The sequence below is a fragment of the Dipodomys ordii genome, unplaced genomic scaffold, assembly GCF_000151885.1.
Source record: "Dipodomys ordii isolate 6190 unplaced genomic scaffold, Dord_2.0 Scaffold22, whole genome shotgun sequence".
Lineage (NCBI taxonomy): Eukaryota > Metazoa > Chordata > Mammalia > Rodentia > Heteromyidae > Dipodomys > Dipodomys ordii.
In genome coordinates, this window is record NW_012267238.1 from 6,175,603 (window position 1) to 6,200,433 (window position 24,831).

General features: G+C 40.9%; 1 protein-coding gene across 1 annotated transcript in view; it reads right to left on the reverse strand.

Moving 5' to 3' along the window:
• The window catches only part of Gdpd4 (glycerophosphodiester phosphodiesterase domain containing 4), an 87,295-nt gene extending 63,112 nt beyond the window's left edge, over positions 1 to 24,183 (reverse strand). Inside the window, exons 1-2 of the mRNA XM_013013971.1 lie at positions 23,976 to 24,183; positions 12,904 to 13,007 (exon numbers count right to left, since the gene is read on the reverse strand). Coding sequence (XP_012869425.1) covers positions 12,904 to 13,007; positions 23,976 to 24,170 — 299 coding nt within the window. The 5' untranslated portion in view covers positions 24,171 to 24,183. The remainder of the gene's footprint in view (positions 1 to 12,903; positions 13,008 to 23,975) is intronic.
• Between the last annotated feature and the right edge of the window lie 648 nt (positions 24,184 to 24,831).

Genomic DNA, 24,831 nt, shown 5'->3' on the forward strand with positions numbered 1-24,831 from the left:
GTTACCTCACTTTGGCTTTCCAAATCTTATGAAAATTTTTCAAGACTACCATGAAGAGATGGTCCAACTTAACTAAATATCAGAGAAGTTACCACAGATATCAAACCAAGGATTTAAGAAGCTCTAGAAACTTAAAGGAGAATAAAAACAAAGAAAACTATACTCACATATGTCAGAGTATAATTACTGGAAACCAAATATAAATAAGAATTAAAAGCAGGCATATCAAAAGAACAGAAATAGACTTCTCAAAAGAAACAAAGCAACGAGAAAAGAAAATAAATTCAAAGTGCTAAGACAGCACAAATTACATACCATATGCATGTAAGATATTCTGAGGATAAAGGAAACTCCAGGGTTTTCTGTATAGAGGAAAAAGATCTTAATGGAATGATAAGAGAAACATGATAGAACAAGGAGCAATAAAAAAGGTAAATATGTAGTAGGTTAATCTAAGTCAATATTAACTATAAAATCACATATAGGTGAAAATGTATTTAGGATTAAAATACATGATAATACCTCCTAAGTTAGGAATAAATGCTATTAAGATGTTTCAAGATCCCTATATTATCCAGAAATAAGTTAAAAATAAAGTAAGACTTTGATGGGTCAAATATATATGCTATAAATATATGCTATATGCTGTAAATCCAGGTGTGATGGTAGACATCTATAATCTCAGCACCTAGGTTAAGGAGAAAGCATCACAAGTTTGAAAGCAGTCTAGATTACATAGTGAGACCCTGTATCAAAATTACAAAGATAAGTTATGCTCTAACTTCCATGGTAAGTTTAAAAGAGAGAAACAAAGGAAGGAAGGATGTGGGTATACATTTCAATTTGAAAGAATAAAAATGCTTACTATAAAATAATGAAAGATTAAAAATAATGAAAGATTAAAAAAAGAACATAGATCAGACAGGACAATAGCATTAAGAATATAATGGATATAGTAGTATATATATACCATAATGAATATAACCTCAAATATATCAGAAAGTATAATGGTATAGAAATGGCAAACCATTGCCAAATTGGACTTGAGAAACCCAACTATATACTATTTATAAGCAAAATTCTAAAACATAAAATACAGAAAGACAAATGGGAAAAAACAATGCAAAGCTAGTATTGACATTATATAAAACAATGAACTGAAACCCCTCTGTACAAGTACTTAAAGATAATAAAAATGAGGCTTTAAAAATGAACATTTCACAAAGAAAATGAGACATCATGCCTCCTCTGAAAATACAAAAGTAACTCTGAACGAGGACAAAAGATTTTTTTAGTACTCAGACTTTTTGCCCAACTTGCACATTGCATCCTTCAGGTAGAGGGAATGATTACAAGGAATATTACAGAAGGAAGCCAGGAAGATATAAATTGTGAGAGCATGTAGAGTGAAAGTTTTCTGGACCAGGCTGTGATCAATGCAAAAGCCTACTGTGAAGAACATTTCTGTAACACTCTTAGAATAGCAATTCCAAAAAGTGCATTGGAATTAGTTGTTGATGAAGGCATTGTATAGCAGAAATAATAATATCAAAGTGTCCAGTTCAGATCGATGACAAGAAGCACCCCTCCACACACACACACCATATTGCTGTGCTGCAGTGCTTTGATTCTTCTCAAGGGATAGAAAAGAGAGTCAAGAAAATTTGGACATTACGCTTTGTATAAGCTTTGTGATCTATGGGTCTCAGTGACAGATATTTAAAAATCTTATATGTATATGGAAAATTGAAATTCAAGTACAAGAAGAATAATTTAGAAATAGCCTATAATTAAAGATTTACTCTGAACTATGGTGAGAAAACTTAGTTAAGGCCCCTCAAAAATAAGTGGGTAGGGACTGGGAAGGTGGCTCAGTGGTAGAGCGCTTGCCTTCCATGCACGAGGCCCTGTGTTTGATTCCTCAGCACCACATAAGCAGAAAAAGCTGGAAGTGGTACTGTGGCTCAAGTGGTAGAGCACTATCCTTGAGCTGAAGAGCTAAGGGACAGCACCTAGGCCCAGAGTTCAGGCCCCATGACTGAAAAAAAAAATGGTGGGCAAAGGAAGAAAAACTTCCTATAGAGCAAATGTTAAATGAACTATATTGAAATGCAATGGTTGAACATGAAACAAAATCCCATCAAGATGATTAATAAAATGATCAATATTAGGATATTTAATATTCCCATTGGCAGATTTTAATAAAACTGCTAGAGAAGGGGCAAGATGACACATTAGAAGCATCTATGGTTTTGATTCTGTGAATGAAAAGAGACAACACTAGAGAGACTATATTCTGAAATGAGAAAGGAAGAATATCAAGAATCACAAAAGCAGCAGCAAAACAACAGAAAGACATAGACAGAGAAACTAAGCAATAGAGAAAATCAGCATCAACCATCCTTGGTTCCTTAGGAGAAGGAGATGAGGCTGAACTTGAAGTCACAAGATAAACCAGTTGGTTCTGGCCACACATTGGCAACTCTAGCCAGGCTAATTTCACACTTCTACAAATATCCCATTTCAGGGATTTGGTGAGGTAGTGACTTCTCTAATGTTAAAGGCTAGTCTCAGTGAACAAAGGCATTTTACTTTGCCACTATCCATCCTGAAAAGCTTCTGGCTATCAAGAAGGCCCAGTTAGAAACTGAGGTTCTCTAAGGGCCTGAAAACAAGGAGCAATTATGGCTCAAGGAGTCTTGGGACATAGTGTTCCAATTTGAGATGGCCATGAGAGATGATTAAGGAGAGGGAGAAGGTTTATGTGGTCCCACAGAAAAAGTCAAGCAGCAGGGAGCTCTAGCAGATCTAGGCATGATGGTCAGAGGCTCTGTCCTCATTAACAAAGAGTGGGTCCCATCATAGTGAAAAGCACCAAGTCTGTGACTGGCATAATGTTTGGCCTCAGGGCCAGCCTCGTGGCTACATGTCTTGGGTGAATCAGATCCTAGATCCTCCAAATCATTGGATTTCTATAGCTTTCTACTCCAACAAGGAGGTGGATTGTCAGGCAAGATCTGAAAGTATTGAAACCCACACCTAGAAACTTGGTCTGAGCATGTTTGCTGCCAAGGGGATCTAACAGCTCCAAACCCAGATCATAAAAATCGTATGATTTCTTTTCTTTTCTTTTTTTTTTTTTTTGGTCAGTCATGGGACTTGAACTCTGGGCCTGAGCACTGTCCCTCAGCTCTTCAACTCAAGGCTAGCACTCTACCTCTTTAGCCACAGTATCACTTCTGGTTTTCTGAGTGGCTTATTGGAGATGAGAGTCTCAGGACTTTCCTGTGCTGGCTGGCTTTGAAGCCTGATCCTCAGATCTTAGCCTCCTGAGTAGCTAGGATAACAGGCATGAGCCACCAGCACCTAGCAAAATCATATGATTTCTATAGCCTCTTCTCAGACAGGTGAATTGCTGGGTGAGGTCAGAAAGCACTGAGACCCACTCTGGGAACCACATTCTAGCATGTGCTACTGCCAGGCAGGACTAAGCACTCTTAGCCCAGCCATTTTCAATCGTGAGACTTCCATAGCCTATTCCTCCTCAGGGTAGGTGAAATGCTAGATAGGGTCTGTAAACATTTGAGACCAGGAGGTAGACTGACTATGTCCCTCACTTCTCCCTCAGGCAGGGCAGAACTCAATGGCCTACTGCACGCCCCCCTCCCCCATTCTGATACATTTAGGAATCACACTAAGGCAACACTTGCTACCCCATTTGATACCAACATGTCTTGAACACATGGTAAATGGCAATTATCTGTCCAGTGGTCATACAAATCACATCAACCTGTCCACTTCATTGTCCTGAATATTCATGAAATTTCAACTGAAAGACTAGAGTGATTAAAGATTTCAAGCAGTGACTTAGTCTCAAATAACCAAAGCCCAACAAAGAAACACAGAAATATGACAAAACAAGGATATTTCCTCCCAAACTGAACAATTTACATGAATGGACACTAATAATAGTGAAGTGTCTGAAATCCCAAAGAATTTTAAAGAGATCATTATAAAAATATCAATTAAAAAGGACATGAAGAAGTGTCTGAATGAATTTCATAAAAACATCAAAGAGGGGCTGGGAAGGTGGCTCAGTGGTAGAGTGCTTGCCTTGCATGCCTGAGGCCCTGGGTTCGATTCCTCAGCACCACATAAGCAAAAAAAAAAAAGCCAGAAGTGGCGCTGTGGCTCAAGTGGTAGAGCGCTAGCCTTGAGCTGAAGAGCTGAGGGACAGCGCCCAGGCCCAGAGTTCAGGCCCCACAACCAGACCCCCCCCAAAAACAAACATCAAAGAGGCTAATGAAGTAAACAATACAGAACATGAAAGAAATTCAAAAAATGAATAGAAATGCATAATTGAAAGCCTTTCTCAGGATGGAATTGAAGATAGAATATTAGAGCTTGAAGACAAGTTAGATGTGTTTGAACAATCAGGGGAAAAATAAAAACAATTAGAACACTGGACTTCTGGAATACCATTTAAAAGACCAAAGTCACAAATGATGAGCATAAAAGAGGGAAAAGTGAAAGTCACAGAAAACATATTCAGTGATAGCAGAAAACATCCCAAATCCTGAAAAAGAGATGGTCAAGATGGTCATTTACATATGAGTCTCTTAGGACTCAAAAACAGATGAGAGCAGATCTTCCCCATGTCATATAATAGTTAAGACATTAGGCACACAGAACAAAGAAAGACAATTTCAAGATAGAAATGCCAGTCACCTATCAAGGAAAAAGTAACAGAATAACAGATTTTTCAACAGAAACTTTAAAAAGCAAGGACAGTATGGAAAGAAAATAACTGACAACTTACTGAAATAAACAAAGCTATCCATCATAATTGACAGAAACCTAAAAACTTTCTATGATGAAAACTAATCACCACAGCCACTGAAACAGCACTGGAGAATATACTTAAAGTGTAACACAACATTTGGTGCAAACTTCTGCTTTGGGAAGTCCACTGCATGGAACAGACTGCAGTTTGGTGCAGATCTCCAATCCAAACAGCCTACTGCTCAGTGGAGATAGTCACTTTGCACAGATCCCTCTGTTTGGAGCAGCCTGACCACCAACACTGCAGCTGAACTGCAACAGAGGAAACTACTTCACAGGTGAAATCTGGGAAAGACCACGTGAACACCAATAAAACATGAGTCGGAACTAGGAAGGTAGTTTAGTGGTACAGTACTTGCCTAGCATGCACGAGCCCTGGGTTCAATTCCTCAGCACCACATAAACAGAAAAAGCCAGAAGTGGCATCTTGGCTCAATTGGTAGAGTGCTAGCCTTGAGCTAAAGAGCTGAGGGACAGCGCCCAGACCCAGAGTTCAGGCCCCATGACCAACAAACAACAACAACAACCATGAGTTGTGAACTTGCCACCCCCAGGAGGCCAGCAAGAAGGCCCTGGAAAGAAATCAAACCCTTGCCTCAAAAGCAAGCATGTGACATAGGAAGGTCAGGAGAGAGCATAAACAAGAGAGAAAATTCTGAGCTGGGAACCCAGAGACCATATAGGTCTCAGCCTGTACCAGGAAAGAGAGGGTTTAACCTCTTTCAGGCTGTGTCAGGAACTGGCACTTGGGGCAATTCGGGACAAAAGGACAAACTGTGGTGCTTGGCATTCAGAACAGCATCAGTCTCAGCCCACACCAGACAATCAAGGATTCAACCTCTGGCTGATTGCTCCAGAGATTGGGCGTGAATTAGGGACAAAGGACAAAGCCTGTGGCTCCAACTCAGAGACCATACCACTTGATTTCTTTTCTTTAAGGTTGCCAGTTATATATTTATAGAAAGCTAATCCCCTGGCTTTAAATAGATATGTACATACAAATATGAACAAACTTAAAAAAATACAAACCCTTGGATCACATTGGGGCTTTTGCAAAGTCCCTTTATCCTTCCCCCTCACCCAAGGGTAGAGGGCATGAGACTGTCTTTTAAAAATTAATTTTGGCCATCCTTGCAGCAACAAGCAAGACGTCGGGTAATCTGCCCACAAGGTGAAAAGTCAGAGGAAAAATTCCATGTCTACTCTTTGAGCTCTATGCCTCTTCACAATTAGGGCTACATGCTTTCTCATTCTCTTTTTGACTACTATATCAAGGTAAAAGAGGAGGTTCCCCCTAAAATACACTCAGTTTAAATGGGAGATGTTATTTGCCCTAAAGCAAATAAGACAATGGTTTACTGACCTTAGGGAAATACCCAGTTCTTGCACCTTAAAGGAATATATACTGTCTAGCCTAGGTCTAGAACCTAAGTTCTTTGCTCTAGTGACCCCTCTATTTCTTTGGTATTGTCAAAAGACAAGATTAGGTTCCTAAGTATTAGCGGGGGCAGGGAAGAAAAATAGTTCAGGAGCTTCCTACAAGTACTGAGTAAACAATTGAAGTTTAAAATTTTCCCTTTTGGGGCTGGGAACGTGGCTCAGTGGTAGAGCGCTTGCCTTGCATGCCTGAGGCCCTGGGTTCGATTCCTCAGCACTACATAAGCAAAAAGAAAAAAGCCGGAAGTGGCGCTGTGGCTCAAGTGGTAGAGCGCTAGCGTTGAGCTGAAGAGCTGAGGGACAGCACCCAGGCCCAGAGTTCAGGCCCCACGACCGGACCCAAAAAAATAAAATAAAATTTTCCCTTTTTGAAATAGTTAAAAATAAAACAAACCAAACTTCATTCTGCACTGTACACAGCCCTTTTGCCTTCCTGACATTATCTGAGGAAATAAGAGGGGTTGTCAACGTTGGAAGGGCCTCCTCACTTTCTTCCGCCACTTGGGTTTGGCTTCGCCCTTGGGTGCTGTGCTTTTGGGCTCAGAAGCTGCAGTGGCCCCAGGGCCAGGCTGAGGAGCTGAAGTTCCCATTGGACATCTGGCTTGGGGGTACTTGAAAAATCCAGCTCAAGAAATCCTGGAGGTCAGCAGGAGGGTATCTCTCAGTGTCATCCATTGGTGCCTGGCATCCAAGAACCAAATGAGATATGATAGGGAACTCTGGATATCTGGGTAGATTCCCACACACTGGCATCCATCCCACTCTGTAATGTCATAGACCTTTCCATCCATCAGTGCGAAGTAGGTGACTTTGAGGCCTAACATGCTTGACTCTGCCCAAAAGTCTCTTTCCTCAGCAGGATGCAGTCTAGCACTCAGCACAGTATCTAGCACTCCTAGGTTCCCAGTCCATTTCAAACCTCCTATGCTTTCCTTGGCATAGGCTGCACATCTATAGTATTCATTACCTTTTTAAGGTCACCTTGGACAGGAACTCATTCACTGACCTGCTTAGCTCATTCTCTGCCATTCATTTCATATTCTTTCTGCCTTCCAGGATTGCTGACAATGTCCCAAGCTACCCACAAAACTTTGGCCTGTTCAGCCTGAGGTTGATGATTTTTCTTTGTCTGTTGGGTGGGGTTTGAACTCATGGCCTGGGCACTGTCCCTCAGCTCTTCAGCTCAAGGCTAGCACTCTACCACTTGAGCCACAGCACAACTTCCTGTTTTGTGGTGGTTAATTGGAGATAAGAGTCTCATGGACTTTCCTGCACCAACTGGCTTTGAATCGTGATCCTCAGATCTCAGCCTCCTAAGTATCTAGGATTACAGGCATGAGGCACCAGCGCCCAGCAAGGATGATGATTTTTATCAGGATGAACCATCACTTGCCAGCTGCCTGTAGGCCTTCTTCAGTTCAATATCTGATGCAGTGGGTTCAACCACCAGCACATGAAATGGGTTTAGTTCATCCTCAGGAACCTCAGCCATGGTCCAAATTTGAGTCATTTCCTCTTCTGGCTGACAGTAGTACCCACTAGCTACAGGTGCATCAAGAGGCTTGACCTCACCATCCACTGGGTGTGCTGCTGGAAGGGCGGGGCATGTAGTCAAAAGGGGGCAGGGCATGCTGCTGGATGGGGTGGGGCCTCGAGCCCCACATGGTGAGCTTCCGATTGGAAGTGATTGGACAGTGGGCAGCTTGGGGGAGGAGCATGGGGTTAGAAATTACTAGGCAGATGAAACTCTGAGTCCCATTGGAGTCCCATTGGGAGAGGGGCACAGCCTATGTATAAAACTGCATGTTCCAAGCAAGGTGGGAGGGGAGAGAGGGAGGGAGAGAGAGGGAGGGAGGGAGACAGACAGACAGACAGACAGACAGCAGGAGGGGAAAGCCTGGGAGAGGCCTGTGGAGGGTGGGGGCAAGCCTCCTCAAGAGGCCATTTGGGGCTTCCTCTGGGGGGGTCATTTGGGACCTTCCCCAAGAGAGGCCTGTGGAGAGGTACTTCCTGAAGCAGAGCAGGGCAGTCCTGTGGAGAGTGGAGAGGCCTGCAGAGAAGGAGGTTTGGCGCTTTGGAGATATGAGGTTTGGAAGTTTGCAGACCGACTAATAGAAGTCGGGGCTGCCTATTGGAGGCTTGGAGGTTTGATGGTCGAGGCTGCTTTTGGTTCTGGGTATCTAGCCCAGGCCCCCTTTCTGATGTAAATAACTTTATCTTTAACCGTGCTTTGATGGAGTGTCTCACTCTTTAGAGGTCATAAGTGGTTCACCGAGGGTCCCGAAGTCCTGAGGGGGTCTTTCTCTGGGGTACTTCTGGGCCATTTCCTCTGAGGATTTTAGGTCACAGCCATCATGGTAAATTCTGCTGCCGAACAACGGTGGTAACGCCTCCCCGTCTTGAGCTGGGTGAGGCCAGAAGCACTTGGGACCCATTCTGGGACCCATATTTTAGCATGTGTTTACTGCCACACAGGACTGAGCACTCTTAGCCCAGACCCTTGCAAGCCACGCCCATTGTCAATATGGACAGGAACTAATACCATCAGGAACTCATACAGAGAGGGAAACTAAGCCACCAGTGCCGAGTCAAAAGTGGGCTTCCAACCCCAGGACTGATTTCAGCAGGGTCCTAACCCTGGGAATAGTCTCTGAGGGCTGCTGCTAGCAGACACAGTGAGGACCCCTAATTCCAGGAAAGATATTCGCAGGTCCCTTAATACCTCAACAGTCAAGATGGGAGACCCATCTTGTTGGCAATGGCATAGTGGGGGGGGGGGCCTCTAACCCAGAGAAAGGCGTGGTGAGACCTCTAAAACATCCAGTAGACAGAGAGGGGCCTCTAAAAGCCCAAGCATGCATCTCCACATATGATGCCTGCCAGTACCTGCTCAAGCTCAATCTTCTACTCCTGAGTGGGATGTCACCAGCTTCCAACAGTGTCAGGGTGGGAGAATCTACATCCCACAAGGAGCCACCCACAGCATTGATGGTTGCACCCAGACAGCCTCAAAAGCCAGGTGGGGCATCCATCATATGTGGGAAGCTCTCACCCATCTTGCCTATGGTCTGTGCCTAGGCAACTCTCAAAGCTCATCTGTGCTTGACCTTGCCGGATACTCTCGCCCACAGCACTGGGGGTCTACACCCAGCCAGCCCTGAAGCCTGCCTGAGCATCCTAGAGCAGGTTACCAACAACATCCCACAACTCTGTGGTTCACACCTAACTGGGCACAAACAGCTTCCATGCAATCCCCACATATACCACCTTTGGACATAGCATGGGGAGAGACAGTACTCAGCTGGACCTTTCCGGGAGACACCAACTATACATTGCCCACAAGAAAACCAGAAAATCATACCCCATTACCACTGAACGGAATACCTAATCTTAACAGCCTCTACAAACCCTGAACCCAAGATGTGTAAATCACAGTTAAAGATCACATCATGCATGAGCAATCAAGATAACAATGCCATTCTCAGAAACCAACAACCCAAAGAAAGATTCTAGTGACAGCAAAGAAGAGAGGGAGAACAAAGAACTATTGAAGCAATGGTGACAGAACTAGCACATGAAATAAAAAGTCAGATCAAAGAAAAATTGAATACAAGTTGAAAATGATCAAGAAAATGCAGGACATCCAAAAAGGCCTGGGTAAGGGATTGAAATGTTCTGGAATTCCTAGCCAGAGTAATAAATAAGGCAGGAAAAAGATACAAAAGGTATTCACTTAGGGAAATAAGATGTCAAAGTATCACTATTTGTAGACGACATGATCTTATACCTAAAGAATCCAAAAGACTCCATCCTCAAACTCTTAGAACTGATCCATAACTTTGGGAAAATTGTAGGATACAAAATTAATCCATGGAAATCAGTAGCCTTTCTGTATACCAACAATGTATAAGCAGAGACAGAAATTGGGAAAAATAATTCTATTGGCAATAGTCTCAAAAGAAAAAAATATTTGGGAATAAACCTAAACAAGAAAGCAAAATACCTTTATAGCAAAAACTATAAAAAATTGAAAAAAGAAATCAGACAACATGGGGAAATAGAAAGACTGTCTTATGTTTGTGAAAATGGCCATACTGCCAAAAATGATTTAAAAATTAATTTTTAAATTTAATCTCTATCAAAATCCCAATGACATTCTTTACCCAGATAGAGAAAAAGTTCATATGAAACAATAAACATCTCGAATAACCCAAGTAATTCTAGGCAAAAAAAAAAAAAAAGCAATGGACCCAAAAAAAATGTGGTACTTACACACATTGGAATTTTATACAGCCATTAAAAAGAATAATATGTCATTGCAGGAAACAGATGGATCTAGGAAAGATCATGTTAGGTGAGGTAAGCCACGCCCTGAGGGATCAACAGTGCATATATTCTCTCATGCGCAGAAGCTAGAGCTAAAATATACTTGGACATGATCAATTGAACAGGAATCTAGGCATCCACACAGAGTGAGACCAAGGGAGGAGACTCTTAGGAGAGTAACACAAAGGGGCAATGCCTTTGATAAATAACATTTATCAAAATGAACTCCAGGAAATGGAAACAGTATGTTTTTTTTTCTTTTTGTCTTGTTTTTTCCTATATCCCTATTTGGAGGGGTAAATGGATCACAGAAATGGAGGGACAAAGGGTGACCAAATGAGCAGTGGTATTCACTAGACACTATGTTGAAAATGAATTACAAAACTTGTGAGTAAGGTTGGGAAGGAAAAACTGGAAGAAAGTGAAGGAAAGAATGACACTATCCAAAACAAAATGTACTCATTACCTGACTTGTGAAATGGTAACCTTCTTTACATAACTCTTTAATCAAAAAAAGGAAAGAGAGGGGAATAAGAAAGAGTAAAAGAGAGAGTGAATTTGATCAAAGTCCATATTATATGAAATGTACAGAAATGTCACAATGAAACTTTTGTACAATTAATCTACGCTAATTTAAAAAGATATAACATCGGCATGTGCCTCTATTTTAAATGAAAATTGCTACTATAAACTTTTTGAGAGTGTACTTTTTTTTTATACTGGTATTAGGCTTGAACTTTGGGCCTTGGCTGCCTTCCCTTAGCTTTTTCTCTCAAAGCTACTGCTCTGCCACATGAACCCTAACTTTACTTCTGGCTCTTTGGTGGTTAACTGGAGGTAAGAGTCTCACAGACTTTCCTGCCTCAGCTAGTTTCAAAGTCTGATCCTCAGATCTCTATCTGCTGAGTAGCTAGGATTTATAGGCATGAACCACTGACTCGTAGTGAGAAAACACTAATGTAAAAGCATAATTTTTATTGTTATTATTAAGGAGTTCTACAAAGGTTTACTAATTGTAAAAGCATAATTTTAAGTTCTTGACCTAATTCCACTTGTGAGAAGATTTCTCTCCGTTACTATAGCACAAGAACATTGGCAACACTCAATGTCTAGCAACGAAATATATATAGCTAAATAACTGTGTATGGTGGTGCTTGTGTGTGGAGGGGGAGTGGAGAATTCCAGTACTTGAGAGATAGAAGCAGAAAGAAGGATTGCAATATCAAGGCCAGCTTGGGCTATATAGTGAGTTCTAGACCAACCTGGGCTATAGAACAAGACCCTGTCTTATGAAACAAAAGAAAAACATCTAAATAAATGTATTCTGAAACATTTAAATGATATTCAGAGGGAGTTGTGATGATTTGCTAAAATGTTTCTATGTTGCGTGAAAAAGAAAAGCAAAATTATATATATATATATATATATATATATATATAAATAGGAAAGTAAGCATTGCTAAAGGCTGGAAAATATATATCAAGTGATTTTCACTAAAGAATATGGCTGATCATTTATTTTCTAATTTTCTACATTTTTTATATTTAAAATAACTAAACAGGCTTTACTGATATAAAGAGAAAAACCAACTATCTCCTATTAAGAAACAAAATCATACCCAAATATCAAATAATGAATAAGGTTGACAGCAATACTGGAAGTATTAGGCCAAAAGAAAGGGTAGTAAGCAGAGGGGCTGGGAAGGTGGCTCAGTGGTAGAGCGCTTGCCTTGCATGCATGAGGCCCTGGGCTTGATTCCTCAGCACCACACAAGCAGAAAAAGAAAAAAAGCCAGAAGTGGCGCTGTGGCTCAAGTGGTAGAGTGCTAGCCTTGAGCTGAAGAGCTGAGGGACAGCACCCAGGCACAGAGTTCAGGCCTCACGACCAGACTCCCCCCACCAAAAAAAAAAAAAAAAAGAAAGAAAGGGTAAGCAGAGAAGGCAGAGTTCAAAGGCAGAATTCATGAAGACCCAGTAGTGTAGACATCAGTAACTCAGAGACTTAAGATTAAGATGACAGGGAATCCTCTGAGAAGGCTTTGGAAACACAGAGAACACTTCCCACGGACGCAGGTTTGCTGTCAGTATGAAGCTGAGTACAAGTGGGAGAAGTGTACCAGGTTGGGTGCTAAGCATCCTCCTTCTGCCCCAGGCAGGTCTCTTACCTACATGCTGTCTGTGAAAAGTCTAATTTCCCCCATTCTACCTACTCTGATTGTTTCAACCTGAGGTAGGATCCAAGTGGCTATCAGACCTTATTAATACAAATAAAAGTATCCAAAAAAAAAAAAAGACTCACCAGTCAAAGTCAAAGTATTCATTGGAGGTTTCTATCCACAAGAACAGCAAAGTGACGGAGACGCAAAATGAAATTACCAGGCACACAAAGAACACCTGCTCTATCTGGAAAGAGAAAGAAGTTGAACTTAGCTTCATAGACGATGTTACCTCTGTCATTTCTGTATACATTTTTGATGGTCAGTTAGCTGCCACACCTTACCCAACCCAGGCTGGAATAACCGCTCCTGTTTGCACCATCAGCAATCTTGTACGTGCCCACTTGTAACGTTTAGATGTTTATTTGTCACTGTTCATTTTTTAATGAAAAGACATTTTCCTAATACATTTCAGTACTACTAATTCCTACCAAAGTTTCTTGAATGTAGTTGGCTCTCAACAATCACCTAATGAATTTATTTACCTCTCCTCTACCAAGTCTGCTTAGTTATTTGTTCTGGAAGAATTCATTCCTTCATCTTTTCATTTAGTCATTTATCTACTCATGTGGGAGAATAAGAAGGAATCCAACTATTTTATGGCAAGACAATGCTAAGAGACCTCACAACTACATCCACTCGTAAGAGCTGTATAAATTAGGTATTATTAAACTAATTTTTTCAGAACAAATTCAAATAAATTCACACTGTGAAGAAGTGACAGGGGTCAAGACTGAAATCCAGATCTGTGTGAGCTCAAAGCCAAAATGGAGAACCATCTTAACAGAGGTATTCAAGCTGACCCTTGTACCAACCTGAACAATAAAAATCTGAACACAAACAAGCCATGCCATAAGTTACCAATCCCTTCCTCAGAGGATGAAGTTTGGGTTGCTATCTCAATTAGAATCTTTTTTTGGGGGGTTCTGGTCGTGGGGCCTGAACTCTGGGCCTGGGCGCTGTCCTTAAGCTCTTCAGCTCAAGGCTAGTGCTCTATCACTTGAGCCACAGCACCACTTCCGGCTTTTTTCTTTTTGCTTATGTGGTGCTGAGGAATTGAACCCAGGGCCTCAGGCATGCAAGGCAAGCGCTCTACCACTGAGCCACCTTCCCAGCCCATCAATTAGAATCTTAAAGGCTTTTTACCACATGAATAAGAAATCCCACTACTTTGGATAGTTTTAAATATGTTTAAGACAGGAAGACTAAGCCCTTAACTTAGAAAAGACTAAGTTCTCCAGGAGAATAAGAATAAAAAGAGAAAATAGAAAAGGCATTCTGAAAAACTGAAAGGCTATCATCCTCTGAGTGCAGGAGGAAGAATAGCACAGGAAACAACTCAGGTCTTTTTTGGGGGGAGGGATGGAGTCCAGTCATGGGGTCTGAACTCTGGGCCTGGACACTGTCCCTCAGCTTTTCAGCTCAAGGCTAGCACTCTACCACTTGAGCCACAGCAACACTTCCAGCTTTTTTCTTTTTTGCTTATGTGGTGCTGAGGAATCGAACCCAGGGCCTCATGCATGCAAGGCAAGCGCTCTACCACTGAGCCACCTTCCCAGCCCCAGCAACTCAGGTCTTAAGTGCATTCTCTAAAAGGAAACTTGAGTGAACTTTTTTTTGGTCAGTTGTGGGGCTTGAACTCAGGGCCTGGGTGCTGTTCCTGAGCTTTTTCCGCTCTACCACTCTGAGCCACAGCGTTACTTTCCATTTTCTAGGAGTTCATTGAAGATGAAAGTCTCATGGACTTTCCTACCCAGGCTGGCTTTGAACCATGATCCTCAGATTTCAGACTTCTGAGTAGCTGGGATGACACGCATGAGCCACAGGCAACAGACTGAGTAGACTTTGTATATGTGCATGTCAGTACTGGGGCTTCAACGCTAGGCCTGGGCACTGTCTCTGAGATTTTTGTTTGTTTGGCTTAAGGCTGGCACTCTACCACTTAAGCCACAATTCTAGTTCGGGCTTTTTGGTGGTCAATTGGAGGAACATTTTCCCCAGACTTTCATGCCGCTGTTGGCCTTGAACTACAGTCCTCAGATCTCAACTTTCTGACTAGCTAAGAGTACAAATGTGAGCTACCAGTTCTCATCTCTTGAGTGGACTTTCAAAAAGAGGTATCAATATCTAAACAATTTATTTTTTCCCTTCCACTCCCCAAATTATACCAACATCAAATACAGTGAAAACGGGTTATGCCATGGGGAAGGGACATACAAAGCAACAAAAAAAGCACGTGGTACTTTATAAATACATAAGAAATAATAGCAAGCAAGGAAAAAAAACACTTGTGTCCTTATCTTGGGGTTCATTTCACTTAATATCATCTTATCTGACCTTTTCTGCTTGGGAGTGTAGTTGTGGAGACGGGAGAGAAGAGATGTAGGGGAAAAACAAAGGAGGAGGCAGCAATGCTTGATAAGAAATGTACTCATTACCTTGCTCATGTGATTGTAACCCCTCTGTACAGTATTTTCACAATAAAAAACTTATTTAAAAAATAGGTATCAAATGGATGGACCTAGAAAAAATCAAATTAAATGAGGTAAGCCAAGCTCTGAGACACAAATGGTACATGCTTTCTCTCATATGTTAAGCTATATCTATAATACAGTTGGCCATGATAGCCTTTATAGGGCTCTAGACATTCACACACAGATTAGAGAAGAATACTTAGGGGAGGAACCCAAAGGTGTAACTTCTCTGAACATTTAAAATACTGTTGATCAGACTCTAGCAAATGGAAACATGGGGTTTGTTGTTGTTGTTGGTGGTGGTGGTGGTGGTGGTAGTGGTGTTTGTTTTTGCTTTGGGTTTTTTCTTTTGGGGGGAGCAGAAAGGGAGGTTGGAAGGGTAAACAAATGCAATCATGCTATTCAGTATATTCTATGTGGGAAATGATCTATGTAATTTGTGAGCAGGAATGGGAGGGGGAAACGAGGGGAAAGCAAGAAAGGGGTAATATTGTCCACAACCAGAAATGTACTCATTGCCTGACTTAGGAAATGGTAACCCCTCTGTACCAAACCTTAATAATAATTATATTTAAAACATATCAGATAATGTCCCTTCCCTGCTTAAAACCCATCCAGTGCTTGTCATCTACCTGCCCTCCATGGGTCACAGGTCCAACTGGGTCAGCCGAGCCCAGCACCCCTTCATAACATTCTATCCTCCAACTCCCTTTCCAGATGTCAGCTATGCTGACCACCTTTCTGTTCCTACAACCCTAAATGTATGCAAGGCTGGCTTTGATCCCTTCATTTAGGAAACTGGTCAAACAGCATGTCGTAAAGAAATCTTTTCCATTATACCACCCCACCTCAATGTCACCCTTTCCTACAATTTACCTTTATTTTTTTTTCTCTATGTCCTTATTTATAGCTCCCAAGTACTCTAACAGGTTTTATTTACAATATTGCCACTATTTTCTCTTTGAAGGCAAAGAATTCCTACATTAGTCTGGCCCTTTCTAGTCCCCCAGAGTCAAATCATTATACCAGAACAGCTCAAACCACATCTCCAGGTTAAAACCTTCAGGTATATTCACATTCCTCAGGTTCTATAGAAAGGGCATTCTGAAAAACTGAAAGTAAACTATCACACTCTGTAGGATTCTTTATTCCCTTCTAAGGCAGTGGACAAAGTTTTAAAACCACACAGCATATGGGTCAGAACTCATTCTAAGCTTTATTTCCTATCACTTCTTCATTCATTTCTGGCCTATCTAAAAGAAACCTATAACCTCCAAGATCACTGTGTCCTTGGACTTCTCCTACAATACCATTTCTTTGCCACTTCCATTTGTTTTTGGTTGTTGTGGTTGAATTCAGGCCATGCATTTGAGTTAGTGCTCAACCCCTAGAGACCTTTGTGCTTTTATTATTTTTTTAGATGGAGTCTCATGTTTATTATGCTTAAGCTAAACTGTGATTTTATTTATAATTCCTGACATTATTTAGGTGACAAATAAGTACCACCATACCTAGCTTTTACCTGGTTGAGATAGGATCTCTTGAATTTTGACCTTGAATTATCCTCCTGATCCCACTAGATGCATTAGCCGTGACGTCTGGCTAACTTCCTAATTTTCAATCCCCAGTCCCTTTCCACCTTCTCTCTTTGGCCCTTCCCTGGATGTGCTCCGATATGAGTACGCACACGTGCGCATACACACACACACACACACACACACACACACACACACACACACACACACACATACACAATTACTTAATCTCTCTTACTTTATTAAGATTTGTGTACTTATCTCCCAGAAGAACTGGAATTCCTAAAGAGCAGGAGCCATGCCTGTAACACTTCTCCACCATAATTTGTATAAATATCAAATATTTGGGCCCTGAAGATACAGGAGATAAGCTGGATGCTATGGCTTATGCCTACAATCCCAGCTACTTGAAAGGCCAACACTGGTTAGGATCATGGTTTGAGGCTAACCTGGGCAAGATGAGAAACCCTAATCTCAATAGAAAACACTGGGTGTGGTGTCCCAGACCTGTCAATATAGCTACAATGGGGAGCCTAAAATAGGAGGATGACCCAGGCAAAAAGATCCTATTCTCAAAAGTAATCAAAGCAAAACAGGCTGGAACCATGGTTCAGATGGTAAAGTGCTTGCCTAGCAAGCATGAAGCCCTGAATTCAAACCCCAGTACCACAAAACTTACACACATACACACACACAGCCCTATTTCTCTAGGAATGCTTTCCATTTATCTCCTCCTTCCTTGTGCTACTCACACAAGATATAATAAACTAGAAATCTATCAGGTCAGGTTCAGGTCAGGTTCTTTAACCCTAGATGGACTATGTTTACAATCAAAGGTGCATGGTCCTTTTCTTACTCAAGTGCGTTCACCATTTGACCTATACTACTACATAGCTCGCCAGAAGGTCCCATCAATGACTTAAAGGAAGAAATGCCTTCCATGAAGCTAGGCCACTGGCCACCACTCTGCTGTATCAGAGCTCTTTACTAAGAAAAATCAAGCACTACTTTTATTAATAATAGAGGAGAAGGGCTGGGAAGGTGGCTCAGTGGTAGAGTATATGCCTTGCATGCCAGAGGCCCTGGGTTTGATTCCTCAGCACCACATAAGCAAAAAGAAAAAAGCCAGAAGTGGCGCTGTGGCTCAAGTGGTAGAGCGCTACCTTTGAGCTGAAGAGCTGAGGGACAGCGCCCAGGCCCAGAGTTCAGGCCCCACGACTGGACCCCCCCCAAAAAAAAAACATAGAGGAGAACCATTATGCTCACAAACACACTTCCCCTTGAGAACTCTTGATTACAAAAGCATCTAATTGCAGCCAAACCTCATCTCACCCCCGCCCCCCACAAGGTTAACTTTTATAAATATAAAAGTGAATGTCTAGAATCTCCAAGCAGCCATTGAAGGGGAAGGGACTGTGGGAATGTGTATGCATGCTTGTGTGCATATGTAGATATGTGGACAAGGAGGTAGGGGCAGCCAAGTTAAGGGTCTTAACTCCTTGGACTCCATTTGCTATTCTTTTTTTCTCCTTTACACCTATTTGGTGATTATGGCATTTATATTTGCTTTTCATTCATTTCCAAATCTTTAAAAAAATTAGGTTTAGGAGTAATAGGAAATGGAAGGGGTAAGGGAGGAGAGTAGTAGCAGAAGACCAGGACATAAAGATGAAGAGGATTAGTGTGGAGTTAAGGAACAGAGCCCTGGAGGAGGTAACAGAGGTAGTCCTTGACAAATGCCTGTATGTCAGGAGAGAAATTGAAGGCCTTAATGACACTTTTAAAGAACTAGAGTTTCTGAGTATAGCTAATGTGAAAGTAAATTCACTGGCCCAGCTCCCCAGCTTGAATAAACTTTGAAAGTTGGAACTTGGTGACAATATAATTTCTGGAGGTCTGGAAGTCCTGGTGGAGAAATGTCCACATTTTATCTACCTCAAGCTGAGTAGAAACAAAATCAAAGATCTCAGTACCGAGGAAACCCTGCAAAATCTTAAAAATTGAAACATTTTCAGTTGTTTAACTGTAGATTACAAACTGGGAAGATTACAGAGAAAGTATTTTTGAGCTGCTGCAGCAAATCATATACATATATGGATTTGATCAGGAGGACAACAAAACAACAGACTCAGAAGAGGAAGATGATGAGGATCAAGATGAAATTGGATAGGAGGAGGAGGAGGAAGAGGAGGAAGATGAAGCAGATTCAGAATCGGGAGAGGGAGAAGAGGAAATGGGCCTTTCATACTTAATGAAAGAAGAAATTCAGGATGATGATGACTATGTTGGAGAAGGGGAAGAGGAGGATGAGGAAGAAGATGAGGCCTTCATGGAGAGAAGAGAAAACAAGATGTTCAGGATGATAGAGAAGAAGATGATTAGATCATTCTAAGATTCGATTTCCTTGCTCCCCTGAGTGGGTAGCAATGATCACATCTTCATTGCTTTTCAGGTATGATAGTTCTCCCTACCATAACTTTTACAGAAGTGTGGTTTTACTATTTTTGCCTTATCATTCCCATTAAGATTTACTAGTTTGCTAATGATGATGTTGTATGTAGAGAAAAAAAGTCATTACCTCCCTCAACTCCTCCATGGTGAAATACTCTAGCAATCTATTTGGAATATTAATTTCTCTAATTCAGGCTTACTGTCTTAAGACAGTTTTTAGCCCATAATTAAAATATGATCAATTTTACACAGGTGTAGTTTGGTACATTTCCTTTGTTAAGGTTTTAAGGTTATTTATAAATTAATTAACATTATGGTCAGCTCTAATATGAAAGGAAAAATAGCCTCTTGATTAATAAGTTGATTATTTTTTAAGAGGTGATTCAGATTTTTAGTTTGAAGGCAGTGATTTTTACTTTTCTATTTTTGGCTTTGGGTATTTGGGGGCCATCTTGTCACTTGAATAAATTGGAGAGAATCATAAAGTTCCATTTAGCAGTCAGTATAGTTCATGGATATGGGGGAAGTTCTACTCAGTAATATAGTCGATGAGTTTTATGGCAACTGAGGAGATTTTGTTTTAGAAGGAAAAATTGCTTATGTTAAGTCCAGAGACATGCAGGCCGCTCTTTCTTCAGGCTGTAGATGATGCATGCCAGTGGTGGTTTATTTTCTTTTAGAAACACAGTCTCCTCTCACTTCTTTATGATCAGCTTCCCTTCTAGTTTCATTCCTTCTCCTTTCCCAAAAGAAAGATGGAAACGTGTGGCTAACCAGAAAACCCCTAGTCTTATACCTCAACTACCTTTTCAGGCTTGTCTGGGTTTTAAACAAAGTGGAAGAATTAGAGAATTTTCTGAGATACACTACTATGAATGCAGTTTTATGCAACAAGCTCAACTTCTGCTAATTTTTTTTTTGTTGGTAACATGTAATGCTATATCAAGATAAAGAAAAGTAGAGGAGGCTTGAGGAATGCATTAGCATTTATTTTTATTTTTATTTTTGCTAGAGTTAGGGCTTGAGCTCAGGGCCTGGGCACTGTCCCTGAGCTTTTTTGGCTCAAGGCTAGCACTCTACCACTTGAGCCACAGCACCCACTTCCAGCTTTTTCTGGGTATGTGGAATTGAACCCAGGGCCTCATGCATGAGCCAGCCACCTTCCCAGCCTGAGACAGTTGATTTTTTAAATTGGTTTTCCAAATGACTTGGAAACTGACCTTGTAAAGTATCTGCAACTTTTCTGAGTTTAGTAGGCAGCTGGAATATTTGAAACTAAATTGATATGAAAATTGAGATTTATTTTCAAATTATTTGCCCATTAAAAATAGAAAAATATTTGTGATTATTGTGTCTTTCCTTATATGGCTACTAACTAAAACTTGAGAGTAGACAAGTCTATCTCCCTTTTATCATTGAGGCTCTATGTTTAAGATAACCTGGGCAATTTAAAATGTGTTTCTCTTTGTTTTGCATGTCTGTAAATTTTTTCAAGTATCAGAAAATTATCTGATGTTCTGCTTCTCTCTGAGACACAAATCACTGAGTATAATATTGCTGTCACTCCTTTATTTAGCTTAAGAGATATAAGTTAGTGCTTAAAAATAAGAGTTATAAAGTTTGGGAAAAACTAAAAAGGCTGCACCACCAGCTGAAATAAAACACTTCAGATAAATTTTGTGGGAGAGATTGAACTCTCCAAAAGTGAACATTTTCCCCTAATTTTATCAAATCAAATATCTGTGTTAATTCCTAAAACTTGCTCACTCTGCCAATTATACAATCCTTATTTTATTTTTGGCAGGGAGCCAAGTGTTTAATAAATGAACTCGCAGGAGAACATTTTATATTCTAGCCCTATTATTCTTCCCATAGTTCCCCAAAGATCCTGGTCATCTCACAGTACAAAATACATCTAGTTCATTTCCACGAATCCCCCAAGTCTTACTAGTTTCATTGTTGTCAAAAGTTCACATCCACAGGATCTACTGAGAATCAGAGAAATTTGTTAGCTGTGAAATCCTGTACTATTTAAAGGAAAACACATTATATACTTTCAACATACAAGGAAACAGAGTAAACACTCATTCCAAGATGGTAGAATGGGAGGAATACAAAGGAGGTATATAGAACATGGAGAGATGGAGAGACCACAGCTCATTAAGGCAAACATTACCACATCATGACATCCACAACACATGATGGTGTGAAGGATTCACCAGTTGGCATGGACAGTCCTGCTATAGACTTGCTGTTTTTTGTCCAAATAGCTCCTTTCTCGTACTGGCTTCATTCTTTGTCGTTGGCTATCCTGACATATTCAGTATAATGCAGTTATCAGCGAAGTTTCATCCTCAAAGATTCATGTATTGCCCTCTGAGGGGCTGCTTACAGGACATCTGATCCTGACATACATTGCCTGGCATCCTGTAATTTCCTTTGAAGTATGGGCGGTAGCTTCCCTCTCTCCATGCCTTCAAAAAAAGCACCTTGCTGGCCTTCTTAGATGGGAGATTGAAATGTTTAAATATAATATTATAAAATGTGAAGAATGTATGAGTATTAGTCACCAGGAGAAAAAGTCGCTTAGTTCAAGTATCCTAAATGGTCCTTAGGGGAAAGAATCAGAAGTATAGTGGTCAATATTGCAAGTAAGTATGAGATCTAATAGGATGAAAAATAAAGAATGATACTGCTTCAATGTATGTTGGATGAGCCACTATTTCTTCTGAAAGGGCAGGTTTTTAGTCAGAAGAATGCTAGATTAATCCCATACAAACATGCCTGGTTGATAGCGTGAAAGGAAAGTTAGTGTAAAATGCTTAAAGTGAAATATATATATTGCCTTTCTTATCAATCATCTTATTGTGCAATCAAAATTAGAGTTCTTTTGGTTTGAAAACTACACTTAGAGCCTCCAAATAACTTTTAATACTTCCTTAGTTCTGGTAGGTGGTATTTTCATGCAAGTAAGTAAGGGTGGGTTTATATTTTGTAGAACTTTTATTTTCTGTTTTAATGTTCTTTCTATAGCAGTATGAATATAATGTTAAGTTCTTCAAGAATCTCTCCTTAGGGGCTGGGAAGTTGGCTCAGTTCTAAAGCGCTTGCCTTGCATGCCTGAGGCCCTGGGTTCGATTCCTCAGCATCACATAAGCAAAAAGAAAAAAAAAAGAATCTCTCCTTAAAATTTTGAATACTTTTGTACAACTGTGTTTTGAATAAAGCTATGACTGTTAAAAGCAAAACAAAACAAAATAAAAATGTCAGGCATGGTGGCTCATGTCTATAATCCTAGTTATTCAGCAAGCTGATATCTGAGGATCACGGTTTGAAGCCAGCCTGGGCAGGAAAGTCCATAAGACTCTTCAATTAATTACCAAAAGTGCCCAACGTGGAGCTGTGGCTCAAATGGTAGGAGTGCTGACTTTGAGCAGAAATGCTCAGGAACAACACCCAGGTCCTAAGGACTGGCGCACACACACACAATAAATGCAAATGAATGATTGACATAAAAGAGACAGTATAGGGCTAGGAAGGTGGCTCAGTGGTAGAGTGCTTGTCTCACATGCATGATGAGGCTCTGGCTTTAATTCCTCAGCACCACATAAGCAGAAAAAAAAAACAGAAGTGGTGCTGTGGTTCAAGTGGTAGAGCACAGGCCTTGACCTGAGGAGCTGAGGGACAGTGCCCAGGCCCAGAGTTCAGGCCCCACAACTGGCAAAAATAAGGAAGGAAGGAAGGAAGGAAGGAAGGAAGGAAGGAAGGAAGAAGGAAGGAAGGAAGGAAAGAAAGAAAGAAAGAAAGAAAGAAAGAAAAAGGAAAAGGAAGGAAGGAAGGAAGGAAAAGAAAAGAAAAGACTAGAGTAGGGCTGGGAAGGTGGCTCAGTGGTAGAGTATATGCCTTGCATGCCAGAGGCCCTGGGTTCGATTCCTCAGCAGGATGTGGCACTGTGGCTCAAGTGGTAGAGCGCTAGCCTTGAGCTGAAGAGCTGAGGGACAGTGCCCAGCCCAGAGTTCAGGCCCCATGACCGGACCCAAAAAAAATAAAACAAAACAACAACAACAAAAAAAGACTAGAGTGAGGGACTGGAGGTGCAGCTCAGTGGTAGAATAACTGCCAGACATGTATACAATTCATATCACCATAAAAAAAGAAATGAGGAGAAAGGATAGGTGTGAAGGGGAAGGGAGAAAGGAGGGAAGAAAAAGAGGGGAGGAAGAGGAAGGAAGAGACAGGGGAGGAGAGTGGGCATGAAAATGAGAAGAAAGAGGAGGAGGAGGAGGGAAAGGAAGAAGGGAGGGAGAAGAATAAGAGGAAGAAGAACAAGAGGAAGGAAAAGAGGAGGTAGGAAAGGGAGGGGGAAGGGTTAGGGGAAAGAAGGAAAAGGAAGGAGGAGGGAGAAAGAAAAGGAAGAGGGGGACAAAGGGGAAAGGAACGAGTTGGGAGAAGAGAATAGGGAAGAGAGGGAAAAGGAGGAAGAAAAGGAAAAAAGCGGAGGAAGATTGTGAGGAAGAAAATGATTAAAGAAAATGAGAACAGCAAGTCCTTGGTTCAGTAAGTTTAACTTGACTCTAGAATTGACATAATCCTTTCCTGGATTGTGTAGCCTTTTGGCTCCTTCATTCCGAAGGTTCTAATGAGCTATCTAATGGGCACATCCAGATCATGTTCCCCACATCTATGAAACAGTACCCGAGAGCAGCAACAGGATCCAAGTTCCGTCTTATCCCACTCTTCGTATTCCCAGTCACAACTGTAGAAGCCAGTAAGGAAGGTGATGTAGCATCTGTAATTGAAGATGCGTGTAATCCATGTTTCGTTGGGATCATTGATCATGGGTCTTTCTGACTCACTCTTGGGCTCAGTCTTCTTGGCCGCCTCAGCCATGATTCATTCTTTTGCTGAAAGAACAGAGAAAAATCAGAATTAAATGTACTAAAAGCCAACTTCAACAGAAAATTCTAACAAAGATAGATGAATACAGTGATAGATGACTTACAAGTAAGGATGATAACATACTGGATCTACTCTTGTATATTATCTGTACACATCTGTGAAAGCCCCTCACAAAGGAGGTGGCAGAACAATATCCAAGGCTCATATTGGGCTGGAAACAGCTGTCAGCTAGAGCAAAACATCATGCAATATACGTGACTTTGGGCAACACACTCAGAATTACAATGCCTCAGTAGTAGAGAAAAATCAGGCATACATTAAAGGTTATTAAAGTCTGGTAACAAAGCAAAAGGTTAACTTGCAAAGTCAAATTAACAATGGCCAGCACCCAACTGAAAATGACTAGCCATATAAAAAATAAAAGCAAGGAAACACAATTCATATGAAAGTGTGAGAAGAGTGTGTGGAGATTAAACAAACCATCATAATGTTTCAGATTAAAAAACAGCAAGCAAGGATATACCTATATTCCATGTTTAAGAAAGTAGAGAAAAATAAGTATAAAAAAAGAAAATATTTTCCCAAGTTTTAAATTTAACTCTAAAACATGAAAAATATAATTCATTGAATTATATAATATACACACACATTT